The sequence below is a fragment of the Ranitomeya variabilis genome, chromosome 2 (genome assembly GCF_051348905.1).
Source record: "Ranitomeya variabilis isolate aRanVar5 chromosome 2, aRanVar5.hap1, whole genome shotgun sequence".
Taxonomy (NCBI): domain Eukaryota; kingdom Metazoa; phylum Chordata; class Amphibia; order Anura; family Dendrobatidae; genus Ranitomeya; species Ranitomeya variabilis.
This window is the reverse complement of record NC_135233.1, coordinates 884,369,592-884,388,470: the sequence shown is the minus strand read 5'-3', so window position 1 is coordinate 884,388,470 and position 18,879 is coordinate 884,369,592. Positions and strand designations below refer to the sequence as shown.

The following is an 18,879-nucleotide window of genomic DNA, read 5'->3' as shown; positions in this document are numbered from 1 at the left end:
CAAGACTATAGGGCAAAGCTCATATATAATTACTGAATTAAGTATGAAATTAACTAACATTTCAGGGACATGCATACGATGTACAGATGGCCTCAAACGGTCATTGGGGCTGGCAGTCTGGTGACATCACGGTGACAGACATGGGTAAGGATCAGTCTTGAACCATCCACTATACTGTTTGTCTTTTAAAGACATATGTACCGTATTTTCCGGCGTACAAGACGACTTTTTAACCCCTGAAAATCTTCTTAAAAGTCGGGGGTCGTCTTGTACGCCGGGAATCGCCTTGTACGCCGGGTGTATATGGTAGGTGGGGGGGGGGGGGGGGAGTGGTCCTGATGACGACGAGGGGGCGTCTCACAGGAAAGTGAGTATCCCCCATTACCTTATCATAGCGCTGCAGCGTGGGGTCTCTGTGCTGGGAGCGGCGGCTGCTGTGCTGTGGTGCGGCGGCTCCTCTTCTGCAGTGTGGGGCCTCTGGTGCTGTGGGGCGGTGGCGGCGGCGTATCTTCATGCAGTCGGGGCTCCTCCGGCATCTCAAAGCCTGGAAGCCCCGCCGGCAACTCCATCGGTGTAATGCGGTGGCCTCCGGGAAAATGGCCGCTGCTTAGATTCAGATCTCGTGTCCCGAGATTTCGGGACGAGATCTGAATCTGAGCATGCGCAGCCCCCAGCGGCCATTTTCCCGGAGGCCACCGCATCGCACCTATTGAGCTGCCTCCGGGAAAATGGCCGCTGCTCAGATTCAGATCTCGTCTCCCGAGATCTCGGGACGAGATCTGAATCTGAGCAGCGGCCATTTTCCCGGAGGCCACCGCATTGTACCGATTGAGTTGCCGGCGGGGCCTCCAGGATTTAATGAGATGCCGGAGGAGCCCCGACTGCATAAAGATACGCCGCCGCCACCCCACAGCACAGAGGCCCCACACTGCAGAAGAGGAGCCGCCGCACCACAGCACAGCAGCCACCGCTCCCAGCACAGAGACCCCACGCTGCAGCGCTATGATAAGGTAATGGGGGATACTCACTTTCCTGTGAGACGCCCCCTCGTCGTCATCAGGATCACTCCCCCCCCCCCCCCCCCAAAAGGGCACATATTCACCGGCCCTATAAGACGACATAGGGTGTATAAGAAGACCCCCGACTTTTAAGAAGATTTTATTTTTTAACTGGTAAAGTTGGGGGGTCGTCTTATACACCCAGTCGTCTTATACGCCGGAAAATACGGTACATTGTATAATTTGGTTTAGTAGTTTCAAGAACTTGATCCCGCCGGTCATATACTTGATACTAGTGATGTTCTCCAGCCTCTATTTTTGTCCTGTGTCCTTCGCCTTTAATTCCACCGATATAATACTTTTGTATTTACGTATTTTAGTTACTTATTTGCTGCTCACAATGTATGTCTATGTATCAATAAAATATTTTTTGTATATAGCTTTATGACAGATTTTATGACTCCAATTTTCCTAATATTCCATAAATTTATATGCGCATGTAGCTCTTTCACAGGCAAGTCTAGCAATACCTTTACATGGCCAGTCTCCATGTTGGGTGATTTCAGGCAAATACACCGTTAGTCAAACGGGAGGAGGCAGCAATGGGAGGAGAATAGAGCTGGAGTGGCAGAGGCTTCAGATTTTGTCTCAATTCCAAAGCTGTTTTCTCAGTAAGGGGAACAGACCAGCCATGTAAAGGTATTGCTAGACTCGTCTTTGAAAGAGCTACATGCTCATATAAATAGTTTGGTGGTGTGAAATTCTGCTGACAGATTTAATCTTGCATATTGTGTTTGTATTATGGCTGCAGCTACAAAGTAATTTACCATTAATAGATATGTTATGTAGCAGTACTTGGAAAATATATAAATAACTGATATTTAAAGGGAATTTGTCAGCTGTTTTATTTGTTATGTAATCCAAGAGCAGCATTACGTAGGGGGTGAGGGTCTGATTCAAGTGACGTGTTATTTACAGGACTGTATGATTGTTTCAATAAAATCATTGTTTTATCATCAGGAAATTATCACTGCAGGACTAGCTGGTTTGTGCCTTTTTGTCACTGCTCTGTGTAACCATCAGCACAGTACAGTGTACACAGAAAAATGACAATTAGTGGCGTGGATGGGCTTATACAGATCTCAGCAGTCTGAGTACTGCTAAACCTGCAGCAGAGAAAACGGGGATTGTATCCAAATGACGGCATGCAGACAAAAGTCACAAAGGGCTGGAATCAGTATCTCAGTCCCTACATCATGCTGCTTCATATTACATAGCAAAATGTTCGTGACAGATTTCCTTTGATAGGGTGAGCACAGTGCTCATACTTCTCATTATATACTTTAAACATAATGGCATTAATAATTGATGGTCCAGACATAAATGCATACAGGACTCTCCTTAATGAGGTTTTTATGACCCCATAATATTAAATATAGCTAGGTTTTGGTTTAACCAACCTCTTAAAGCAACTTATACAGGTAAATGCTCAAATTGGTTATGGCAAAGACACAGTAACTAAAAAAGGATACACTGAAGTAAACCAAGATTTTGGGAGTACCCTGTACATAAAAGCATGCTTATGACATTTCTGAGCACACTGCATGCAGAAACATGAAAGTAAGCTGCACATTTATAGACCCAATGCTTGCGCGTGCAAACCAACATGTCCATACAGAGAGCTGGCTGAGACTGAGGAACCGATGAATACAGAACCTTCATAATTTTCACAAATTTTTTCCTCCACGTGGGAATGAATAACCAATTCTTATCTATTGTAAAATCGTATAGAATATTTTCTTCACTTTTTATTACAGCTTAATTGGAACAATAAAATAAAATGGTAACAGCAGATATATACGGTACTTTTAAAGGGGGTGTCCATCTCGACATGTGGACAATTATTGCATTTAAATAATAAACTAAGCATCTATTACCTGTGAAAGTCTGCATCTGCTGTCCCTCAGAGTCCATTGTGGACACGTGAACCCTGCAGCCAATCTTTAGCCTCAGCGCTCCTAAGCTGTCAACATGGGCCGGTCAGCTGAGGCCAATCATTTGTTTTTCATTTTGATTATCAGTCCCTGTTAGCGGGGCTTGAAATTGTTGCATGCTATATGTAAAGCAATACACCACTATTGCCGTGTATATAGAATTTGACAATCTCCTATGAAGGCAAGAAAGTTTCAGTAGTCCCCAGCTGCCATGCAACCCATCAGCTCTTCAGTCGGGAGGGCACTAGTGCACCTACAAACATGGTTCCAGCCATTATAAACTCTGCTTTTAGTAGTTGACAATAGCATCTAAGTAGTTAAGCAGTGGTGTCCTGTGACCGCTACATCATGGTTCGCCTGGGAATGCTTACAAAAAGTCAGCAAGTTAAGGTACCGTCACACTAAGCGACGCTGCAGCGATACAGACAACGATGCCGATCGCTGCAGCGTCGCTGTTTGGTCGCTGGAGAGCTGTCACACAGACCGCTCTCCAGCGACCAACGATGCCGAGGTCCCTGGGTAACCATCGGGTTGCTAAGCGCAGGGCCGCGCTTAGTAACCCGATGTTTACCCTGGTTACCAGTGTAAAATGTAAAAAAACAAACAGTACATACTCAACTTCGCGTCCCCCGGCGTCCGCTTCCTGCACTGACTGAGTGCTGGCCCTAACAGCAGAGCGGTGACGTCACCGCTGTGCTGTGCTTTCACTTTACGGCCAGCGCTCAGTTAGTGCAGGAAGCGGACGGGGGGGGGGGGGGGACGCGAAGGTGAGTATGTAGTGTTTGTTTTTTTACATTTTACACTGGTAACCAGGGTAAACATCGGGTTACTAAGCGCGGCCCTGCGCTTAGTAACCCGATATTTACCCTGGTTACCATTGTAAAACATCGCTGGTATCGTTGCTTTTGCTGTCAAACACAACGATACACGGCGATCTGACGACCAAATAAAGTTCTGAACTTTAATCAACGACCAGCGATATCACAGAAGGATCCTGATCGCTGCTGCGTGTCAAACACAACGATATCGCTATCCAGGACGCTGCAACGTCACGGATCGCTAGCGATATCGTTTAGTGTGAAGGTACCTTTAGTCTTATGAAAAAGCCCAAACACCAGACAAGAGGCCGGAATCCCAATAGTAAACAGAAGCTATAGCAATAAAGGGATTTTTTTAAACATAACTTATAAAATAAATTAAAAAAGGTAAAAAAAAAAAATCAAAAAACAAATAGAGACACAACACATACAACAGACCCCAATGTGCAGGGTCTGGTAAGTCTGACACTATTAGTATTTGTGATATAGTAATGGGTATGGCTCAAGCTTCCAGCTTGCATAAGTCATCTATAATCACACTCATTAAAGTAGTACAGGTAGGCCTATATCCAAGATATTACAGTATAGTGGTATACAGCTGCTTAATACCACCAAGAGGAGTAAGTGTTACCTTGACATATATATGACCATTACAAAATAAATGGAACTCTCTCACCCAAAGTTTGACAGAAGTCCAGACTGATGGATATCACCCCTAGAATGAGCCCATCAGGACGTAGAGGCAGATATAGGTCTCCATCACACGTCCATTTTAAAGCGCAACAAAGGGGATAGTAGTAGGGCTTTTTACAGTTCAATCAACTACTTAAAAAGAAAAATCTAAATACAATAGGGGAAATGCTTTTTATGTTTTACTTTTTTAACCACTTAACCCCCTCTTCCATTTTTCGGTACCTTCCACGATAAAGTGAAGAGTGTCATTCAAAATTACAACTTGTCCTGTCAAAAAAACAAGCCCTCAACAGAAAAATAAGCTATGGCCCTTTGAATAAAGAGATGAGAATATGAAGTGCAAGAATGAAAAACAGCCCAGTCTTGAAGGGGTTTCCACTATAACAAAAAGTGAAGAAACTATGTTTTCTATGCATAGTCACAGTTACATAATAGAAATAATCCGTCCAGTAGAGTAACCTGGAAATCATATTCCCATTCATCCGACCCTTACTCTTTGCACTTTCATATGAAAGGTTAGCATGAAACAGGGGACAGACAAAAGGCAATATGGCTAAAGGATAAGATTGCACAGGTATTAGCCAGTCACACAGGTCCACGGGACTTCACAAGAGCTGTGGATGAGATTCATTAGGATGCTTTTAAAAATCAATGCCAGTTTCTTTATTTTATATTCATGGGTTCAGTTAAAAAATAGTTGCAAAGGAGGAACAAAAAACATTTAATTCCAAGAGTCTTTTTTGTTAAAAGACTCAAGCAAGCATCACACCAGACACTACAGCAGGTAAAAACAAAAAAAACAAACAAACAAATACATCCATTTAGTAGGTCCGCACATTTAGCATGCTTCTTACATTAAGCAAATGGGATGAAACACATTGCCAAAGTTACAATTAAAAACAGACACAGGCTGTCAAAAAAGGACACACAACATGGATGTATGACTCGGTACAGTCTGAATTTAGACATGGGATGGCCTACTTCAAAGTGAATGTGCACCTTTAAAGACCATATAAAGAATGTGTGCATGCCTCTAACATTTATTACACTTTCATTCTAAAAGGTTGAGCAATTTCACTAATACATTGCATCTGTAGCACAGATCCTCAGATACAGCCTTTCTTATAGCCTCGCAGTGGATTAAGGCGGGGTGCACACGATCCGGAGGTAGCAGCACATGTCCACTGTGTCCAAAGCACTGCCGCTATTGAGCGTGGGTGAATCCACGTGTGTTCACCGCATCCAATACATTGTACTGGTGGAATTTATTGCGGAGACTCACGTCTCCGCAAGATAAATAGACATAGTGCATTCTGGAAAGACCTCTGGACGCATCATGGGATTTCAAGAAATCCCATCCACTATGCTGTAACATCAAGACGCTGCGGGTTGGACGCTACACAAGTACCTTCAGCAATTACTGATTGTTTGCACCTACCCTGATAGTTCTGCTTGTTGTAAATAGGAAGTGCCTACAAGCGTAGCTAAGCTCCTATAATGCTGGGAGATAATTTATCCTAAAGCATATCAATGTGGAGTATAAGGCTAAGTGCACACGTTGCAGAATTGCCGCGGAAATTTCCACGGCAATTCTGCGCCTCCTGCCGCGGGCATATCGCATGCAGAATTGGCATGCATATTCCCGCAGAAAACTAGCGTTTTGCAAGCATAATTAGCTTGCAGAATGCTAGCGTTTTCCAAGCGATCTGTAGCATCGCTTGGAAAACTGATTGACAGGTTGGTCACACTTGTCAAACATACTGTTTGACAAGTGTCACCAACTTTTTACTATAGATGCTGCCTATGCCGCATTATAGTAAAAGATAGACTGTTAAAAATAATTTAAAAAAATAAAAAAAAAAGGTTATACTCACCTTCTGGTGGCCCGATCTCCTCAGCGGCTTCCGTTCCTATAGATGCTGTGTGCAGGACCTTCCATTGACGTCGCGGTCAGGTGACCGCGACATCATCGCAGGTCCTTCACACACAGCATCTATAGGAACGGAAGCCGCTGAGGAGATCGGGCCACCAGAAGGTGAGTATAGGACTATTTTTTATTTTAATTCTTTTTTTTTTTTAACCAATTATATGGTGCCCAGTTCGTGGAGGAGAGTCTCCTCTCCTCCACCCTGGGTACCAACCGTACATGATCTGCTTACTTCCCGCATGGTGGGCATAGCCCCATGCGGGAAGTAAGCAGATCAATGCACTCCTATGTGTGCAGAATCGCCGCGATTCCACAAATTTAATGAACATGCTGCGTTTTTTTCTGGAATGCGATTCCGCTCAGGAAAAAAATGCAGCATGTGCACAAAAAATGCGGATTGCATTCTATTAAATAGGATGCTTAATGTGAGCGTTTTTTTTCACTGTTTTATAGCGTTTTTATAGCGAAAAACCGCGAAAAATCTGCTAGGCGTGCACACAGCCTAATGACTACAATTCCAAGAAAGCCAAGAGTACAAGTGCTTCTCTCTAAATTAGGATATCAAAGAGTTAATTTATTTCAGTTCTTCAATACAAAAAGTGAAACTCATTATGTAGTCATTACAAACAGAGTGATCTATTTCAAGTGTTTATTTCTGTTAATGTTGATGATTATGGCTTACAGCCAATGAAAACCCAAAAGTCATTATCTCAGTAAATTAGAATACTTTATAACACCAACCTGAAAAAATGATTTTAAAATCTGAAATGTTGGCCTATTGAAATGTATGTTCAGTAAATGCACTCAATACTTAGTCAGGGCTCCTTTTGCATCAGTTACTGCACCAATGTGGCGTGGCATGGAGGCGATCAGCCTGTGGCACTGCTGAGGTGTTATGGAAGCCCAGGTTGCTTTGATAGCAGCCTTCAGCTTGTCTGCATTGTTGGGTCTGGTGTCTCATCTTCCTGTTCACAACACCCGATAGAGAATCTAAGGTCACGCAAGTTTGCTGCCCAATCAAGCACAGCGATACTGTTGTTTTTAAACAAGGTATACCACCAGCAGTTGACATGGCTCCCCAAACCATCACTAATTGTGAATTGTGGAAACTTCACACTAGACCTCAAGCAGCTTGGATTGTGGCCTCTCCAATCTCTCTTCAGACTCTGGGACCTTGATTTCCAAATGAAATGCAATATGCAAATTGCCTCTTCTGAGAAAAAAAAGAGGACTTAAACTCTATAGCGCCACCTGTTGGAAGTAGCGATCCTACAAGTCACAATCAACCCTTTAACGAGTCGTGCAATATGACTTAGGATAAAAGCCAAATCAGTATCTCAATTCGCAGACACGGTGTTTCGGGCTGTTGGCCCTCGTCAGTGCGAAGCATGAGAACTGATTTGGCTAGGTGAGAGGCTCTGGACTGGGGTCTAAGGGGTAGCCTTTCTCCTGTCCAGTCCAGAGCCTCTCACCTAGCCAAATCAGTTCTCATGCTTCGCACTGACGAGGGCCAACAGCCCGAAACACCGTGTCTGCGAATTGAGATACTGATTTGGCTTTTATCCTAAGTCATATTGCACGACTCGCTAAAGGGTTGATTGTGACTTGTAGGATCGCTACTTCCAACAGGTGGCGCTACAGAGTTTAAGTCCTCTTTTTTTCTCAGAAGAGGCAATTTGCATATTATATTTCCCAGAGGAGCATTGCACGGCGAATAAGCCTCCTTACCTTGACAAGCCAGAGATGGTATGTCACTCTCCAAATGAAATGCAAAATTTACTTTAATCTGAAAACACCTTGGACCACTGAGCAACAGTCCAGTTCTTTTTCTCTTTGGCCCAGGTAAGACGCTTCTGGTGTTGTCTATTGGTCATGAGCGGCTTGACACAAGGAATGTGACACTTGTAGCCCATGTCCTGGATAGGTCTGTGTGTGGTGGCTCTTGAAGCAATGACTCCAGCAGCAGTCCACTCCTTGTGAATCTCCCCCAAATTTTTGTATGGCCTTTGTTTAACAATCCTTTAAAGGCTGCGGTTATCACGGCTGCTTGTGCACCTTTTTCTACCACACTTTTTCCTTCTACTCAACTTTCCATTAATATGCTTGAATACAGCACTCTGAACAGCCAGCTTTTTCAGCAATGACCTTTTGTGGCTTACCCTCTTTGTGGAGTGTGTCAATGACTAGAGATATCTTTGGCTCCCTCCTTATTCGCAAAGCTATAGCGCTTACCGAACCCTGATCGCTCCTGCTGATCAGCTGTTTGGAGACGCAGCTGCATGTGTCGCGGCTGTGTGACAGACACAACACATGCATGGATAGCCCAACAAACAGGCTCTCCATGCACATGCTGTGACTGTCACACAGCCGCGACACATGCAGTTGCGGTGCAGAACAGCTGATCAGCAGGAGCGATCCAGGTTTCCGGGTTTCCATGGCAGCTTGTTCGGTAAATGCTATAGCTTGCCGAATAAGGAGGGAGCTGAAGATATTCGCTCATCTCTACTTAGGAAGCCTGTCCAAGTGTTTTTTGTTAATTATTCTAATTCACTGAGATAATGACTTTTGAGTTTTCATTGGCTGTAAGCCATAACAATCAACATTAGCAGAAACAAACACTTGAAATACATCACTCTGTAATGACTATATAATATATGAGTTTCACTTTTTGTATTGAACTGAAATAAATTAACTTTTTGATGATATTCTAATTTAGTGAAAAGCACCTCTGTGCTTTATGCCAAGCTTCCATGTGGGTCAAATTAATCATAGAAAGACACACACTATAAAAATGGAGAACCCTAAAACTTGCGAAATTATATGACATTTGACATACCAGTGTTTTACCATCTAAATTGGCACTGTTTAGGGGTTTGGCGATGTCTGCAATATTGTCAATGTAGATGTTGCATTTTTAACCAATGCATGTGGAAATAAATGAGAATGTATACAGTGAGCCACTAAGATTCCCATTGAGAGTCACATGTGGCTCCCAAGTAACTGGTTGGGCACTAACGCTATATGCAAAGCTCTATTTGCAAGTCTTTAAGGAGAATTAGTGTAAGTAAAGCACAGTATTAGCATATTTACTCAACTTTTCATGCAGATACAATTTAAAATTCTGGTTCCTTACTTCTTACCATTTTGTCAACAATTTAGCTAAACCAATAAAGAAAAGTTCCGAATGAAAAACATGCAGCGATGATGCTAGACAACTCAATCATGCACAGTAAAATCATACTTTTAGAAACCTCATGAAAACTTCCCAGATAATAAGCAGATTCAAAGCAGACTAAATTAATGTCAATTAAATAAATTCAACATATACAAAAAAGAATGGAGCAGATTTATTATTATGGGTTTAAATTTGGACTGGAGAAGCCTGACTTGTCTGACTCCAGAGGGATGATAAATCTGGTGGCACTTTAGACACTTAAGTCTAAATTATCACCACTGCAGTGGGCCACATTTCAACCATGTCCTCATTCCTGGCTGGGTGAACCCTCCTACACAGAAAAGTAACACCCCCTTGTCGAATGAGGTACAAAAAGGCTTTAAAAACATTAAATGTGGCGCTAGGCATATTGCCAGAGTTTGATTAGTAAATCTGCACCAATGTTTTTTTTTTTATTCAAAACTTTGAAATCATAATTGTAAGTGAGGAAGAGTGCTTTGAGGCTTCAAAGTATATCACATAGATAAAATATTAATGTAATAGACCTTGTGAACATCCATACTCATCTGTAATCAAGATTACTTTCATAATAGACAGCAGAAAAAAAGAAATTGAAGACAATTTAAATATCTTCACTTATTAGGCAGCGTATAAATGACATCCAGGAAAAATTAGGTAAGCCAATTATACAACCGATATAATTCTATACGTTAAATTCATAACTGAGCTATAATGTGCCATGGAACATGGCGGAACAAAGTTTAGTACACCACAGAGTTAAAACAACTTTCACACAAAAATGTATTTTATTCTGTATCTGAAACATTCATGGAAAGAACAGTAAGAAAGACCAAAAAAGCCTTAAGAATTTAAGAATCATAAAATCACTTACGGTAACTACTTTCACTATCGCTGGCATTAGAGGTTACATGTTCTGAAATGCAATGCAATGGGAGAAAAAAATGAGGGACACAAACATATTAAATGGGCACAAAATGAAAAAAGCTAAATATTAATGCAACAAAAAAGCACTACTTTAGACTACTGTTAAAATTAAAGGATGGAATTATAAATACAAATAATGGAGACACGCATTAATACAAAAACAAAAGTGTATAGATTTATTTTTTCATAACACATCCCCACCAGAGCAGGGTTTTCCTCAGACAACTCAGGAGATGACACTTGGGGAGGAACAAGGGGAAAGGTTAAAGAAGGTGCAAGATGTGAGAAGACAAACATTTTAAAGGGGTTGTCTACTTCGACTATTATTTTTTTTGTTTTAAAGGAAATCTGTCACCAGGTTTTTACTATCCCGCCTGAGAGCAGCATGATGTAGGGGCAGAGACCCCGATTCCAGCGGTGTCTCTTACTGCGCTGCTTGCTGACATTTTAATAAAATCACAGTTTTATCTGCTGCAGAGCTAGCAGTGCTCTGAATGTTGAGCTGTGTATAACCTCGCCCTCACCACTGATTAAGAGCTTTCTGCCTATGCACAGTGTACACAGAAAGCTGCCAATCAATGATGGGAGCAGGGTTATTCAGAGCTCATGAATATACAATATATCACAAAAGTGAGTACATCCCTCATATTTCTGTGAATATTTTATTTGATCTTTTCATGGGAACACACTGAAGATCTGACGCTTTGTTACAATGTACAGTAGTCATGTACAGCCTGTATAACTGAAAACTTGGTGCCCTCTAAATAACACAGCCATTAATGACTAAACCACTGGTAACAAAAGTGAGTACACCCCTAAGTGAAAATGGCCACATTGGGGCCAAGTAGCCATTTTCCCTCCCCATTGTCATGTGACTCATTAGTGGTACAAGGTCTCAGATGTGAATGGGGAGTAGGTGTGTTATATTTGGTGTTATCGCTCTCACACTCTCATACTGGTCACTGGAAGTTCAACATGGCACCCCATGGCACAGAACTCTCTGAGGATAATTGTTGCTCTATATAAAGATGGCCCAGGCTATAAGAAGATTGCCAACACCCTGAAACTGAGCTGCAGCACGGTGGTCAAGACACTCAGAACAGGCCTCGTCATGGTCGACCAAAGAAGTTGAGTGCACCTACTCGGCGTTATATCCAGAGGTGGTCTTTTCAAAATAGACGTATGAGTGCAGCCAGCATTGCTGCAGAGGTTAAAGAGGTGTGTGGGGGGGCAGAGTCAGTGATCAGACCATACGCCGCACACTGCATTAAACTGATCTGCATGGCTGTCGTCCCAGAAGGAAACCTCTTCTAAAAATGATGCACAAGAAAGTCTGCAAACAATTTTCTGAAGCAGCAGGATTACTGGAACCATGTCCTATAGTCTGATGAGACTAAGATAAACTTATTTACTTATTTGGTTGAGATGATGTCAAGCGTGTATGGCGGCAACTGGGTGAAGAGTATAAAGACAAGTATGTCTTGCCTACAGTCAAGCATGGTGGTGGGAGTGTCATGGTTTGGGGCTATGCGAGTGCTGCAGGTTGTGGGGAGCTACAGTTCATTGAGGCAACCATGAATGCCAACATGTACTGTGACATACTGAGGCAGAGCATGATCCTCTACCTTCAGAAACTGGGCAGCAGGGCAATAGTCCAACATGATAACGACCCCAAACACATGTCCAAGACGATCACCGCCTTGCTAAAGAAACTGAGGGTAAAGGTGCTGGACTGGCCAGCATGTTTCCAGACCTAAACCCTATTGACCATTTGTGGGGCATCCTCAAATGGAAAGTGGAAGAGTGCAAGGTCTCCACCAGCTCTGTGATTTCGTCATGGAGTGGAAGAGGATTCCAATGACAACCTGTGAAGCTTTAGTGAACTCCATGCCCAAGAGAGTTAAGGCAGTGCTTGAAAATAATGGTGGCCACATAAAATATTGACGATTCGGGTGCAATTTGGCCATTTTTACTTAGGGTTGTACTTACTTTTGTTGCCAGCTATTCACACATTAATGGCTGTGTGTTAAGTTATTTAGAGGGCACATGATATTTACACTGTTATACAAGCTGTACACTGACTACTTTACATTGTATCAAAGTGTCACATCTTCAGTGTTTTCCCATGAAAAGATATACTGTATATACTCGTGTATAAGCCACGTTTTTCAGCACTTTTTTTGTGCTGAAAATGCCCCCGTCAGATTATACACGAGTCATTGTTCCAGAAGACGGCAGTGGAGGGCGAGCAGCGGCTGTGGCTGTAACTGTGCAGCTGCTTATAGCGCACTGTGACCGCTGCAGCCACCGGCTTCCAGAAGACATCCTACCCACCCTCCTCCGCGCCGTCACAGCATCTCGTTGGTTCAGACGCCTGCAGCTCTTCCTGTGCTTAGCGATCACGTGACACCGCTCATTAAGGTAATGAATATGCACAAGTCTCCACTCCCATAGGTGTGGAGTGCATATTCATTACCTTAATGAGCGGTGCCACATGATTGCTCAGCACAGGAAGAGCTGCAGGCGCCGGAACCAACGATATGCTGCGACGGCGCGGAGGAGGGTGAGTAGGATGTTTTTTGGTAATAGGAAGAATGCATTCCGGGATGGTGGGGGGGAGCCACGCACACGACGGGACGGGGGGAGCCATGCATACGACGGGACCGCCGGAACCATGCATACAATGGGACGGGGGGGGGAAGCCACGCATAGCAAACCAGGACAGGATGGGGGGAGCCACACATACCAGGAGAGGACGGGGGTGAGCCATGCATACCAGGACAGGACGGGGGTGAGCCATGCATACCAGGACAGGACGGGGATGAGGGGAGCCACGCATAGCAGGATAGAGATGAGGGGACAATGCATGCCCGGCTTATACTTGATTCAATAAGCTTACCCAGTTCTCCGTGGCAAAATTAGGTGCCTCGGCTTATACTTGGGTCGGCTTATACTCGAGTTATTATTTACAAAAATGAGAGGTGGGTACTCACTTTTGTGATAAAATGTACATGTACTACATGGCAGTAGGTTTAGTAGTCCTCTAGTGATAATCTCCTGCTGACAAAACAATTTATCAAAACTAGAGCAAAACAAAATAACCTCATATCTAATAATTGGATCCCTTCACAAATGAATACTACATACCGATAGAGAACTATGAAGACTCTGGATCATAGAGTAAAGTTAAAAAATCACAAACTTTATTGGACAGTATCTAAAATACATATAAAACACATACTGGTGAGACATAAATAGTAATCGGATCAAACAAACGGAAGCTCCAGTCTAAAGCGGACCCCCATTCACCATCACAAATTAGATGGCAGATAACCGTGACATAAAATGGCCATAGCAAATTGCTAACTCACTAGTACTGCCACTTAAATACTGGATCCCTAATACAACCATGACCACTACTATGTACAATACTGAAACATCTTATAATGAACCCCATTGTCAGCAGCTAAACCATAAATAGCAGCTGGGATAAGAAGTTACCTGTGGTCATGTTGAACCAGGGAGGGGGGGAAACCGTGTCCGACTGGGCGCACCTCGACGCGCGTTTCACTGCAACAGCAGCTTCGTCAGGAGGTAACTTCTTATCCCAGCTGCTATTTATGGTTTAGCTGCTGACAATGGGGTTCATTATAAGATGTTTCAGTATTGTACATAGTAGTGGTCATGGTTGTATTAGGGATCCAGTATTTAAGTGGCAGTACTAGTGAGTTAGCAATTTGCTATGGCCATTTTATGTCACGGTTATCTGCCATCTAATTTGTGATGGTGAATGGGGGTCCGCTTTAGACTGGAGCTTCCGTTTGTTTGATCCGATTACTATTTATGTCTCACCAGTATGTGTTTTATATGTATTTTAGATACTGTCCAATAAAGTTTGTTATTTTTTAACTTTACTCTATGATCCAGAGTCTTCATAGTTCTCTATCGGTATGTAATTTATCAAAACTGCAAGGAGCCCAGCAGGTGACACATCGTTGAAATCGGGGTCTATTTCTCTACATTATGCTGCCGTCAGATAAAATGGCAAAAACCTGATGACAGATTCCCTTTAATTTCCTGAAGGGCAAAAAATGTACTTGGTACCACATTTATGTACCAGCCTTCCCTTCTGGCATTTTGCCCAGGGCTACACCCGCCTCTACTTCCTGTTGCAGCAAGGACATCACACATGAACATGTGACCAGCTGCAGCTAATCACAAGCCAAGGCAGATCACTGCTGCAGCTGATCATTGGCCGAGTGATCATTTCCTGTGTGTCGAGAAGATCCAGGAAATAGAGACCAGCAGGGAAAGTGTTGCAACAGAAGCCGCTGGGTGATTGGTACTCTTGGCGAAATATATATTCATATGTATTATTTTTACTGTGGGGACTGCATAATGAGAAGAGTCTAAGACAGTCATCTCTACTTCTACGGCAATGTAGACCTGGCACTTGACAATGAATCCTGAAATAATTATCATGTCAGAAATTTTGTGAAGCTTTCTTGAACATATGAAATATATATTTTTGTAGATAAATAAGAAATTTATTTTACATTTAATTTTCCAGTTTAAAATAAATGACAAATAAATGACAATAGAATAATACTAAAACCTGAAGTTGTGATATTAAATGTGTATTTCGAAGATTAACTGAGGGCCTTGAGTTCATTCAATTGCCTGCAAATACTTAATTTACTGGCACCAGCTGGTCAGACTATCTCCAGCATTTTCTACCTGACTTCTGTAAAATATGTCACTGTAACCTTATGTTCTCTCCTCAATTATTTTCTATTTACTGGAAAACAGGATTTAAGAGTAAAGTACTGATTAGTACAACTCAGAACATGACTGCCACTAAAAGTTACATAATGAAATCCTGAAAGCAGCGCTTTTCCTCAAATCTATCTATCTTCACACTCAACATGGGAAAAGGACGTTGCGATGATTTGTACTTGAAATTATCCCAAATATTTATTTTATATAAGGAACAATGTAAGTACACAGGTCAGAACACAACTAGAGACATAAAATGTAAGAATGTGGGGTTTTATGATGACGATAATAAATCCAACAGTTCATGGAATGTCTTGACTGAACATATATAAGTTATTAGAAGGAAAAGCTCCAGTTATTAGAAATGTATTATTTTGCCATGTATCCTTTGTGGAAGACCTATATTGCATCTAATATTATAAAATAACAGATTCCTCTGTATGTATTTATTGTCACACTAATAAACTATTATCCTAAGTTATGTGACAAGGCTAGTCAAAGGGTCAACATTGACTTGTAGGATTGCTACCTTCCAATAGGTGGCACTAGGGTTCTAGTTCTCTTCCTCTCTGAAGAGACAATTTGCTTAATTAGCATATTTCCCAGAGGAGCATTGCGTCTTTAAGTCTCCTCATCTCGGCATGCTTAGCATGTCAATCTCCGCAAGGAGAAACAATACTTCTTGGATAACGGTCGGACGCCTCTCACACAGCCAAACCAGATCTCCACTTTGCACTGATGAGGGGCAGTACCCTGAAACACAGTGTCTGCAAATTAAGATTCTGGTTTAGCTATTATCCTAAGTCATGTGACAAGGCTCGTTAAAGGGTCAACATTGACTTGTAGGATTGCTACCTTCCAATAGGTGGCACTAGAGTTCTAGTTCTCTTCCTCTCTGAAGAGACAATTTGCATAATTGTCACACTAAAAAACAGTATTGATCATATTTGTGTGCTACATATCTTCCCTATAACACATCCCTGACCTACTGCAATACCAAATACTGTTATTGAAAATGCGTCACTTGTATCACCTACTTCAGGCTAGCAAACCTTTCTCCAGCTTGGCCCACTATATCACATACAAACTCCCTTTTAGTGTGGGCACACTGGGATAGCATCCCTATGTAATGAATTTTACCATGTATTAGTTAAAGTTATTTTATAGGATTATCTATTTATTTTTAGTTCATAAACTTTCTCTGTGTAAAAGTAGGAAATCGGCCTCAGGGTCTGTGCACACGTGAGGTTTTTGTCCCGCGTTTTCTGCACAGTTTTGCCACAAAAACTGAAGGATCTCCTAGTATCAGCCAAGTGAGTGCGATTCCTGGAGACTCATACGTTGCAGATTTTTTCCTTGCAGGTTTGATACAGATTTAAATCTGCAGGATGTCAATTCTTTCAGAGTTTTTGTTGCAGATTTCACCCTTACTAAAGAATGGAAAAAAAATGAATAAAAAAGCATGCAAAAAATTTTTTATGCATTTTTCCTGCCAACACATCAGTATTAGCAGAAGCGTTTTCTGCTGCAAATACTAAGCGTATGCACATATCCTTACATACCCCTTTTTTATCCAGCAGCTGCCTCTCAGATGTTCCTCTGGCCTTTTTTGACATTGCAGCAGCAGTGAAGTGACAACTATAGATTGAAACTGCTGCAGCCAATCACTGGATTCAAGAGTCATGCCAAGGTAGATGGCACAAGATCACTACAGCCAGTGACTAGTATGTAACCACTGCATAAACAAACATATCCAAATATTTTACATCAAGGGTAGGAGGAATATAAATTCCAGCCAAAGCATCAAATAGGAGAAATGCTACAAATATTAGAAAATGTTCAGTATATTAGGCTCATTTACCTACTTTTTAAATTATTTTCTCAAAAAGACAACCCCTTTTCTAAAGATAGCCACCAAATGCTCAGATCATCTTTATGGTTCCAGCTCTTGGAAGTTTCATTCAGTCATGGAGGAGCAATATAGAATTGCATATTTGGCAGGCCAAGTAACACAGGAAAAGCAGGGACCACCAGAGCGGCAGTCAGTCTGCTCTGGCCATAGAGGACCCATGTTTATGACATGTGGTTGCTTTGCTGACAACCCTTAAGTGTATAAACACTGGCAGATTATGACCACCGATTGGCTACACGTAAGCCTTTCAGCTGTTAACCCAGGCCAACTGCATTTTTATGTGGACAGAACGATCATTAAAGGGAACCTGTCACCCCCAAAATCGAAGGTGAGGTAATCCCACCAGCATCAGGGGCTTATCTACAGCATTCTGGAATGCTGTAGATAAGCCCCCGATGTATCCTGAAAGATGAGAAAAAGAGGTTAGATTATACTTACCGAGGGGCGGTCCCGGTCCGGTTCTGGTCCGATGGGCGTCACGGTCCGGTCCGGCGCCTCCTATCTTCTTACGATGACGTCCTCTTCTTGTCTTCACGCTGCGGCTCCGGCGCAGGCGTACTTTGTCTGCCCTGTTGAGGGCAGAGCAAAGTACTGCAGTGCGCAGGTGCTGGGGCTCTCTGACCTTTCCCGGCGCCTGTGCACTGCAGTACTTCGCTCTGCTCTCAACAGGGCAGACAAAGTACGCCTGCGCATGAAGAGAAGAAGAGGACGTCATCGTAAGAAGATGGGAGGCCCCGGACCGGGACGCCCATCGGACCAGAACCGGACCGCCCCTGGGTGAGTATAATCTAACCTCTTTTTCTCATCTTTCAGGATACATCGGGGGCTTATCTACAGCATTCCAGAATGCTGTAGATAAGCCCCTGATGCTGGTGGGCTTAGCTCACCTTCGATTTTGGGGGTGACAGGTTCTCTTTAATATGATCTGTGCACATAAAATCAAATTGTTGTCAGCTGAATGTCTGGCTATATTTACACAGGATGATGAGCTGTCGAGAAAGATTGTTTTTAAGCAAGCTTAAAAATCTCACCTGACGATTAAATGTTTTGCACATTCCACAGGTGATTTGCAGCCTGTTTAAACAGGTCAATAGTCAGGAAAATAATTCCTGGGAACACTCATTGCCGATTCATTGCAACTTTAGAGTGTGGCCTCTTAACCCCTTAAATGCTGAAGTGACAGCAACTGAAGCATCAAAGTGGTTAGACAAAATGATGGAATAAACTCTTAATCATCCCAAGCCAGACCTTTTGGATTACACTAATAAGAAAATAAAATTAATGCAGCCCGGTGTTTATTAAAAAAAATATTACGGTAAATATCTCCAGATTTCATTACTCAAAGTTTCAATACCTTTAACTTAAAGGGAGGGTGCCGTGATTTTAATTTTTGTATTAATAATTATTGATTATATAATCAATTATTTTTAATACAAAACTAAATGTACTACTTTCATACTTTTTTATTTATTCCCTTTTACTTTCACCACTGGAGGCCGCCATTTTCATTAGTGTGGGTGTAAGTGTCTGGGCACGACACTTGCACTCCTCACTTACGGCAGCCATGTACATAGGAGCCTGCAGTCGGGCTCCGACCCCATCTCCTGCCTCACAGCTGTGACTTGGCCACGCCCACTGAGC

General features: G+C 42.4%; 1 protein-coding gene across 26 annotated transcripts in view; it reads right to left on the bottom strand.

The window, feature by feature from the left end:
• The window catches only part of DLG1 (discs large MAGUK scaffold protein 1), a 389,579-nt gene that overhangs the window by 47,774 nt on the left and 322,926 nt on the right, over positions 1–18,879 (bottom strand). For 10 of the 26 annotated variants that reach the window (XM_077290372.1, XM_077290373.1, XM_077290376.1 and 7 more), the window contains 2 exons: positions 10,498–10,539; positions 10,151–10,186 (listed from right to left, as the gene is read on the bottom strand). The exons of 7 other annotated variants lie outside the window; for them this stretch is intronic. In XM_077290372.1, the coding sequence (XP_077146487.1) occupies positions 10,151–10,186; positions 10,498–10,539 (78 nt within the window). The remainder of the gene's footprint in view (positions 1–10,150; positions 10,187–10,497; positions 10,540–18,879) is intronic. 9 more of the 26 variants (XM_077290374.1, XM_077290375.1, XM_077290381.1 and 6 more) reach the window with 1 other exon arrangement.